Source organism: Chenopodium album, chromosome 2 (genome assembly GCF_948465745.1).
Source record: "Chenopodium album chromosome 2, dcCheAlbu1.1, whole genome shotgun sequence".
Classification (NCBI taxonomy): Eukaryota; Viridiplantae; Streptophyta; class Magnoliopsida; order Caryophyllales; family Amaranthaceae; genus Chenopodium; species Chenopodium album.
Genome location: NC_137835.1, coordinates 1241110 through 1251633, shown reverse-complemented (window position 1 = coordinate 1251633; position 10524 = coordinate 1241110). Strand labels below are relative to the sequence as shown.

The window sequence follows — 10524 nt, the reverse complement described above, 5'->3', positions numbered from 1 at the left end:
AGGGCATCTGTTTCTCAGGCTCATGATCTAGCAGGAGCGGCTCCGCGTAGGGAGTTACTGTCTTTTGTTTTTTAGTTTAGTTTTGTTGTTCTTTGTTCTCCTTGTCAAAAAAAAAAAAAAAAAAAATCAATAATAACTTCGAAGTATATACTAAAAGACACAGTACACCGGCAATAACATGTGTCAATTTCTGGTGTGTCCTTATTATTTTTGTTTAAAAAAAACAATCATTTTATAAAACTTTTATATTTCAGGAAATTATTACTACCTCCGTTATTTATTATTTGCAACGATTGAACATTTTTCCTCTCTACTTTATGTCAAATCGTTGCAAATAATATGTAATGGAGGTAGTATATACAACAATAATTGTAATAGTTAACCATGTAAAATAATTAAAGATCTTGTACATTCTATAGATAGGTTCACAACTACTATAGGTATGTGTTTTGGCAACATTAACATATAATTATTTGTAAAAATGCAATCTTTGATTTTTTTTTTTTTTTTTTTTTTAAGAATTTATAATCTTCATATACTTGACAAGAATAATTACTGAATTAGGAAGGACAAAAAGCCTATATAATTTATAAATACTTCTTTGATTAATTGTAAGAAATAAAAAGGATACATCAATTTTGTCTTTGAGAATTTAAAATGACGGACATCAAATCAGTCGGTAAAATGAAACGTTAGCGAATGATTTTAAAAACAGTCGCTAATTACCGACCGTTTTAAAAATCCGTCATTCGACAAAATTTTAATATACTCATTCGACTAAAGTACTAAACAACTCTTTCACGTGATATTAATACAAGTATTTAAATTTTTGCAAAGACATGGAACAAGAAGAAAATAGCTATTTTTTTGGTAAAAATTTGTTCACAATAGTTTTAGAAATCTTTTAATTAAAAAATAATGCTTAATTAATTAATGATTGTAACACCCCAATAATTCTTTCTTAAAACCTGTGAATACCCTGAACAAAATCCAAAAGAATTACTGGCGTGCTACCGCCACGTGTTCAAACGTAAAGGCTTTATCAGAAATTAGCAGCGGAAAAACTAAATCAGTTATAAATAAATTTCAAAACCAATAACCAAAACCAAATTAAATCTTACAACTTGGAAACATTAAGGCCCTTATTCAAAACCCCACAAAAGTAGTAAATAAATAAAACTAGCGTTTAAATAAATTCAAAAGTAAGAAATAAAGTAAATTGTGAATGGTAATCAACACTCCACTCCAAATCCCACCACCTTGATGCAAGTCCAAACTATGTAAACACCTGTGATGAGTCTGCTCCCCAATATTACAAGTGTAAAAATTGGATCATTACATGGTCATTGAAAGACGAAGGCCATGACCAAAGAAAGACACATAAAGCACGCAATCAGCAAAGCTGAGTACGTACAAGCTGCGAAATAAATTAAGAAATACCTAACATGCTACTAATAATCAAGCATAAGCATCATTGAATTATAGACTCAACACATGACTCAACTATCAAATTTATTGAGACTTCACTAGTTAATATTAACTAACTCATTTATTTATTTCATCGGATTTAGCAATAGACAAGGTTGTCCAACCCATGTTCCATTTGGAACATCAATAAAAGAAAAACCCCATGCCTCCTTTCGGAAACATCAATAAACATCCAACGACCACGGGCGCGACTCTGTGACCGTAGTTAGTATGAGATCTCACCTAACTCCTAGTTTTGAAAAAATATTTGAAATAAGAGACTCGTAGATCAGACGGCCTCGAGAAAAGTGCACGGCTAATACCCCGTGTACCCCAACCCCTGATTTTCATTACTCTAAAAGTGCACCAATCCAGAGTTTTATTGCTCATCCATCTTGCACTTTACGTGATTTACAGCTTTAGACTTGGTGATGACTCATATGCAAACAATACAATCAATCCAATATCAATTCAATCAAGTAAAACAACTTTCCAATTTCAATTCTTGATTTATTAATGACAAGCAACATTTATTATTATTTCCTTTAATTACCTCGGTGTATAAACACCTTGAGTGCATAAGACACCCCAAAACCTTAACCTCGTCTTATAAGACTTGAATTCTTCCTTTACTCATCCTGTTTGCATAATCATGAATGAGTAATAAATTAATCTTTACACCAATCACATACATTTGCCTCTAAGCGCACCTTACATAATTAGAGCACAAATAATACTTGCAATATAAAATAGTGCACATCATATGAAATTCACAATGTATAACCAAACAATTTAACCCAGTCATCCCTATACATGATACTAAGTTCTCGATCCGTCCCTAAACATGCACCTAAAAGCAATGTTTCGTAACTTGTACGTACCTTGAATAAACGAATTGGTATGCCACTTTACTATCTAGAAATCACCTTCAATAAACTCCTCTCTTAAACCAAACAATAACATCTCAATCAATACCCAATCAATCAAATGTACAGCAATACTAACTTACTTTAAAACCTTCAAAATCCAAATCAAACAACACTTTAAAACCTTCCCTTTAGTTATAATTAAAGGCTTATATATAGTTCTTTAAATTTTCTTCATAAAAACCTTAAAATACACACTTATGCATGAAATTACAGCAAGTTTAAAGTTTAATAAAAATCTGAAAATTATTTAAAAAACCCCTAATAATCTCCCATCTTAATGAGTGATTAAACCCTCTTTATAAAACATCAAAATTAATACTTAGAAACTATTTCCAGCACTTAAAACTTCAATAAAAACATATATTTATGATTAATTAACTTTAAACATAATTAATTTTATCAATCAAACTCAAGGATAATATTTTAAGTATAAAAAACTTTATTAAAATCAAAAACTACTCGAAAATCATATTTAGTGGCTGAATTTGGCCACGAGAGGGTGGTGCTCACTACTTAGTAGTGAGTCTTTCTTAAAACGTTGTTTCCACATGAAAAACACTATTTTTTCATCAAAATCGAATGAGTTCAGAACCTGATCGGGATTAAAACGGGATTAATATTAACGAATGGAAATCCAAAAATTAAAACCCGAATTTAAGTGTTCAAAATAATCTGGAATTAAGTTAAACTAATCATTAGTTATAATCACCAAAATTTCAAAACATCATTACTATAAAAGCCCTAAATCAATTGTTCATAAAAACCCTAAAATCATGATTTTCAATAATTAAAAACCCTAGGTTATAAAATTTACAAAATCTGAAAATTATGACATTTATAAAATCTGAAATTATCAAATTTAATCATCAAAATACAATTTGATACTAATTAAATTAATTTCAAACAATAAAATCAAAACCCAAAAATCAATAATTATAATTACACAAATTAATAAAACTAAGGAGAAAAAAAATAAGACTAACCTTTTTGTGTGGGAAATTTTTGGGGATTCATGGGGTATTTATAGGAGAGAATTGTAGGGTAAATAAGAAGATTGGGCCTCATAAAAATAATGGGTCGATTAAGTAAACAAATGGGTTAGGCTTGTATGATTGGACATAAATTGTAGAATAAAGGTGCATAAAATAATTAGTTCAAATAATTTTCGACCCAGATTAATAATTTGAAACTTTTGAAATTAAATTATGAAAAATAACAAATAAATATTATAAATAAAATAAATTTTCATTTATAAAATATTTAAAAATACGGGGGATTACAATGATGAACCTATACCCTTTTTCTCTCGTCTCTCTCCTCTCTCCTCTCTCCTCTCTCCTCTCTCTTCTAGGGTTTTAATTTTCTTGGCCGTTTAGGCCGGAAATAGTCTAATTTCTTCGGAAATTAGACTACTTCCAACCCTTTTTCTTAAATTCAATTTTTTTTTTGTTTTGTTTTACGTTTTGTTTTATTTGTTTTGTTTTGTTCTCTCCATCCGTGAGAGTCTGCCCCAATTTTCTAGATTTTTCCCAATTTTCTAGGATTTTGATTCTCATCTATGGATGAGAATTTTATTTTTAGGATTCTTATAATAATTAAGAAGGTGATTTGGATTCCTATGGGTCTGGGATTTGTCATCAACCGGTCGATCAAAACATCAGCGCAGATTGCGAATGTCTCAACTTGGAAAGATGGAAAGACATATAAAATCACTGCTCGCGTCAAGCTTGAAGCGGTGGAGTATGAGCTATGTCAATTATGAAAATTAGTTATGATTTTGATTGTAAAAGTTATGATATTTTCTCTAAATCTGTAGTTTACAGATCCTTATTATTGTAGATGTCGTATGGCTTTTATTTAATAATAATATTCTTCCCGTTCAAAAAAAAAAAAAAATTAATGATGAAAATTAAGATATACCGTGCATGGCACGGTACCTAACCTAGTATGAGCCCGTCACGTGTCATCATGACTAGACATATGATGTGGCGCCATTTCATATCTTGAGTAATTCTTATAACCGCCAATTTAAGAGGGTGTTTAAGGTGATTACTCACCACCATTATTCTCTTGATAAGTAACTTTCATAACCCCTCATTTAAGAGGATTTTTAAGGTGATTATTCACATCCTTTGATACTTGGGATTCTTCTTCTATGTTCTTTCATGTATGTAAATGTACGTCTTATGTCAATGCCCATGGTAATAATACACATCTCTGAGATGTGGTTGCATTACCATGTACATTAAGGTAATATATTTCTTGCGAAATTACAACAAAAACCATTCCAATTTCCACTATTTATTACCACCTGCCAAACAAAATGTAAATAAAAAAAATACCATCCAAGAGTCTCATTTGACAGAAAATTGGTTTAAGCAAAAGCCAAAGTAACTGACAGGGAATAAAAGTTATAAGGGGATTGTTTGCTTAGGAGTGAATGGACAAATCAACAGAGTAAGCAGCAAGACAATCGTAGACTCAAATAACATAGAGCAATAGTATATAATTATAGTGAATGAGTATAAAATGAGTATGCAAAAGGAAATATTTTCATATACACGCACTAAATCCATCAAGAATCCCAATTTCATTCGAAACAACGAAATTACATGATAAACAATACTAGAGATATGATAAATTTTCCTCTTTTATTACAACAAAACCTATTATATATGCTCTAAATCAAGAGCTATTTCGTACAGCCACCATCAAAATAATCTTTACAACATTCAGCTAGAGTATCATAGCATATCCAATCAAAACAACAGTATTATAATCCTCTATGGCGATGTGCTGGGGCGCATATATCAACAACTACTTTTACGGAACCAAATTCATTTTCAGTTCCATGGTTTCTACCTACACGAAAAATAATTAGAGTTTAATGACATTCTTATAGCTAACAAACAAAACAATTATCATCATTATATAAACTACTATAAAAACGAGATCAAATTCAATTAAAACAAAAATAATTACACACTTACAGTCTGCTTTTGCCAACCTCGAACACGAAAGAAGGATGACAACGATAAAGAGAACGGTTCTTGGTGCCATTGTTGTTGGTTCAACAGATTTAGGGATTAAAAAAAAAAAAAGTGAATTGTGATGTTCTCAGATAGTAAGATTTTAGGGAAGGAAATGTGCAGGATATGTAGTTGATTTTTAGGTGTGAAAATGTGGACCGCCAAGTGGTCACATTGTTTACCTACACGGACTGGTAGAGTGGTAGATATGTGAAATGGCAAAATGTGAGTAATATCTTTGAATAATATGTTCTTGATTAATAGGTAGAATGTCAATTTTATTTGGCAATTTAGGGAACCTATGCTTTGCAATAACTCTGATGGTTTGGTTTTTGCTCTTTGACCGTCCATTTACTGTAGTTTTCGGCTTGTTGACAGCTCTAGCTGAGGGGCTTTTTGGGCATGTGACGAGGACTTGTGAAAAATTTAAAGATGTTGAGAGGGTTACAAAAAATATCAAAAACGTGTTAAATCATCTTAAACTATAGAGTTAATTCAAAGTCACAAGTAGAATATGGATATGAATATCTAAGCACATAAGTTACTATTATAACAGGACATGATTGATATGTGAATGCCCATTGAAAATTGTAGAGGTAGTGGCAGTCTCCATTTGATCAGCTCCACTAAATACTCTATTCAGTATGGAAGTATGCAACAGACTAAAATACAAGAAATAACATAGTATTCACAAACAAAATATACATTGCAATGTAAAACCAATATATTATTTACATAGATGTCAGACACAAAGTTTGTTCATCAGATATCAGATGCAGAACACTTGAATATTATAATGATGCATCAGCAAGGTGTGCAATCTTCTGTTACAGAATAGCATCACTAGAGCAGAAATTATAGGAAGAAATAAATTTAGATTGATAACTCTGGAATCGCAGATATAAATGATTTGACTTACCAACCTTTCTAGTGGCCTTATTATCATATTTCTCTCTTCAAACCTTGCTTGACAAACTAATTATGCAATACCTGCACTTGATTATATAATGCAAACCCTACACAGCTACACTAATAGTCTGTTTGGTAGGTGATAATAAAATAAATTTGTATGTAAATGTACATCTTATGTCAATACCCATGGTAACAATAAACAATTTAGGAGATGTGGTTGCATTACCATGTACAATAGGGTAATATATTTCTTGAAATTACAACAAAAACCATTCCAATTTTCACTAATTATTACCACCTGCCAAACAAAATGTAAATAAACACAAACAAAATGAACGGCCAAAATGAACTATAAGATAAAAAATACCTGCATACAAGAGTCTCATTTGACAGAAATTTGGTCTAAGCAAAAGCCAAAGTAACTGACAGGGTACGGAGTGAATGGACAAATCAACAGAGTAAGCAGCAAGACAATCATAGACCAACAGCATAGAATGTTTTCTTAATACAAGCATGCACTAGATTTGGCTTTCAAGCTTCACACAACAATTGCATTTCCCCTCTTAACAAATTTATTTATCTGGTACAGACCAGCAGCCACAGCCGGGAAAGTACCAAATCAAAGTGAGCAATAAAACAGAAAAACTGAAAAAGTATTCAATCAATGAAGAGAAATACTGACATACATTTGTATTGATTTTGAAAGACATGCTCTTATCTACATCTGCCCTTTCGACTGAGCTAAATTAATAGTGTAACAATTTATATGCCCAAAAAACTTCCTACATATAGAGGTTCTCATTTTAGATAAAGTTGGTTCTTGTCCTTCTTGATACATAGTGATTCATAGTATTAGAAAAATAATAGGGAAACATTTTCCTCAGGTGAGATATAGAAATATTCATGACATTAGCAAGTCGGGCAGTAGTATATCATTATAGTGAATAAGGAGTACACAATGAGGACTCGTAACACCTTTTGTGTGAAAACAACTTATGATTCATAATGTTATCACGTAAAAGGAAATATTTCCTAGCACACAAACAGCAAGCACTAAAACCATAAAGACAACTATTATGCCCATTTGTTTTTCACCAGTGCAGACTGCAGAGAGATTAATGTAATAACATGTACAGATAACTGTTAGTGAACAATGAAAGTATAATAGGTTCTTCAAGTAAAGAAAGGGAAACTCAATTTAGTTTCACACAATGCCTGCTTGTATTGATTTCAAAAGGCACGCTCTTATTAATATCAGTTTCCACTATCATTCTACTGAGCTAAAACAATACTATAACAATTCCTATGCCTAATCAGGGATCATTGGAGACACAAAATCCCGATTTCAATTCGAAACAACAAAAATACATGGAAAAAAAAAACACAAGACAAGGGAAAAAAAGCATAGCTCAGTGAAGGGCAGCAGCAACATCAGGGTTACTCTTACGAGCAAGCTTTGACCACTCTGTGTGGTAGGCACCAGGACGATCAACCCTCTCATAGGTATGAGCGCCAAAGTAATCCCTCTGAGCTTGAACAAGGTTAGCTGGAAGCCTGGCACGCCTATAAGTATCGAAATAAGCCAGACTTGCACACATTCCAGGAGTACTTATCCCAGCAGAAACTGCCAAACCCACAACCCTCCTCCAAGCTGCTTGCCTCTGAACCATCTCTTTCGCAAACTCAGGGTCAACCACCAGACTAGCTAAGTTGGGGTTCCTTTGATATGCCTGCTTAATCCTGTCCAAGAAAACTGCCCTGATAATACATCCACCTTTCCAAATCCTTGCCAATTCCCCTAAATTCAAATCCCAACCCTTCTCAGCACTCTTTGCCCTCAACAAATTCATCCCTTGAGCATAACTACAGATCTTTGAAGCATACAAAGCTTGCCTCACATCATCAATCAACCTCTTCTTATCAACCCCGGCTCGAACTGCATGAACCTCATCCTTCATCCCTGCAGCTTCTAGTATCTTGGCTGCATTTTCTCTCTCATCCTTCAGCCCACTTAGGTACCTACAAAGCAAGATTGTACCAATTCAATAAGCAAACAATATCCATTCAGTATATCTGATAAAACTTTCATCATGCAGCCACACATAACAAATAACAAATAAATCAATAAACACACTCAGCTAAAATTCAATGACTATTATAATCAAATACATATTCTACCAAACAAAAACATGAACATACCCAATATACCCTACTTCAATTTCATCACCAGGTACCCCTTCAAGGGATAATCATTACAATGTCCCAATCCTTCATAATCCAACATATGACATGATATCACAAAGAAAACCATTACGATTCTCCATCACTCAATTAACTACGGGTGTCCCCGAAAATCGAACCATAAACCTTAAATAATACATGAAGGTATCCAAGAATACTATGAAGTATACCATTACTAAAAGCATATAGTATAATTCATATCATAGCAAAATAAACATAGTCATAAGTCGAAACGACAATTCGGGTTATACCTGCAATCCAAAGAAGCAGCAATAGTAGGAGCAGCAACAGATAACTCAGCAGCTTGTTGAACAGTCCATTTCCCAGTACCCTTCATCCCAGTCTTATCCAAAATCTTATCAACCAATCCACCTTCTGCTAAATCATCCTTAACCTTGAAGATATCAGCAGTAATCTCAACCAAGAAACTCTCAAGCTCACTTCTATTCCACTCATCAAAAATCCCAGCTAATTCATCATTACTCAAACCACCCACATTCTTCAACACATCATACGCTTCCGAAATCAATTGCATATCACCATATTCAATCCCATTATGAACCATCTTAACAAAATTCCCAGAACCACCTTCACCAATGTAAGTAACACAAGGTCCATCATCAACCTGAGCTGCTACCTTCTTCAAGATCTTCTCAACGTTTTCATACGCCGCGTAATCGCCACCCGGCATAAGCGAAGGACCGAAACGAGCACCATCTTCACCACCAGAAACCCCCATTCCGAGGTAAAGGAGTCCATTAGAATGAGCATCAGATAAACGACGTTCAGTGTTCTGGTACCACTCATTACCACCGTCAATAATGGTGTCACCAGGCTCCATGAAAGAGGAGAGAGACTGGATGGTTTGATCGACGGGTGACCCGGCTTTGACGAGGATGATTATGGATCTGGGTCGTTCGATTGAGAGGACGAAATCGCGGGGAGTGTAATGGCCGAAGAGAGGGAGATCGCCTTCGGATTTAGCGCGGTCGATGGTTTCATCGACTTTGGTGGAGGTGCGATTGTAGACGGAGATAGGGAAGCCTTTCTCGGCGATGTTGAGGGCGAGGTTTTGGCCCATGACGGCGAGACCTGCGAGTCCGATTTGAGAAGCGGCCGCCATTGTCGAAGAGGAGAGAGAAAATGGGGAGGAAGAAAGGTGAAGGGGAGTTGGTGTGTAGAAGAAGGGAAGATATAGAAATGGAGGAGGAGAGAGAAAGTAGGGAAGGGGAGGTAAAAGACGGACTCGTCGAGGGAGTGAAGGGACAGTGACCTTCCAAGGGAGTGGAGATAGGTGGAGGGTTGAAGGTAGGATTGTGTAGGAGGCTAATTGGTTGTTTAATTAGAATATTAACTACTCTATTATTGCTTAATTATTGTAAGTACTCATAATCTAATACGGAGTATCCAACACATCTACAAGAGGGTAATCACGCAACCACTTAGGTTGATAATGTAGTAACAACACATTTATCGAGATGCAAATTGTGTAATGGTGTAGCAAATTAGATTGCTAAGATAGGTTAATTAATACAGCACTCCGTATTCGATAGTATGGACATTGATGTGTTGTAATACTCCGTAACTCTAGTTTGTTTATCACACTTCTTTCTAATATATTAGAAATTCTAAGCTATACCAGCCTACAACAAAACTAGTTTTTGGTTTGAACGATACTTAAGGTTCTTATATCGAAGTTTGAAGATGAAAACTATGCTCGACTTTGATTTCAGGGTGTTCAGTTAGTAGCTCAAGTTCAACTAATAAATCGAGAAATTATAAAGATTAATTGAATTCGTGTCAAATATTACGTACATTCCACAAAATGAGTATTTCACATAGCCTAAACCAAGAGCCATTAAGGTCACAAGTTGTAGGAAATGCGGCTTTAGACCTTCAACGTGGGTGGCGCATCCACATGCATTAGCAGGCACAAGTTGCATCAT

The 10524-nt window shown here is 34.1% G+C and overlaps 1 protein-coding gene and 1 long non-coding RNA gene across 2 annotated transcripts; both read right to left on the bottom strand.

Annotated features, from left to right (window-relative positions):
- Positions 1–5091: 5091 nt before the first annotated feature.
- On the bottom strand, positions 5092–5914 carry LOC145578750 (uncharacterized). The gene is made up of 2 exons (XR_014098910.1): positions 5387–5914; positions 5092–5258 (listed from the first exon to the last, which is right to left on the bottom strand). It is a non-coding gene; the product is annotated as an uncharacterized LOC145578750 (long non-coding RNA).
- A 1620-nt stretch (positions 5915–7534) lies between these two features.
- Positions 7535–9780, bottom strand: LOC145592242 (6-phosphogluconate dehydrogenase, decarboxylating 2, chloroplastic-like). Its single transcript, XM_081648698.1, has 2 exons — positions 8830–9780; positions 7535–8356 (listed from the first exon to the last, which is right to left on the bottom strand). Exons 1-2 carry the CDS (start codon positions 9699–9701, stop codon positions 7747–7749), a joined length of 1482 nt encoding a protein of 493 aa, XP_081504824.1. The 5' UTR covers positions 9702–9780; the 3' UTR covers positions 7535–7746.
- Between the last annotated feature and the right edge of the window lie 744 nt (positions 9781–10524).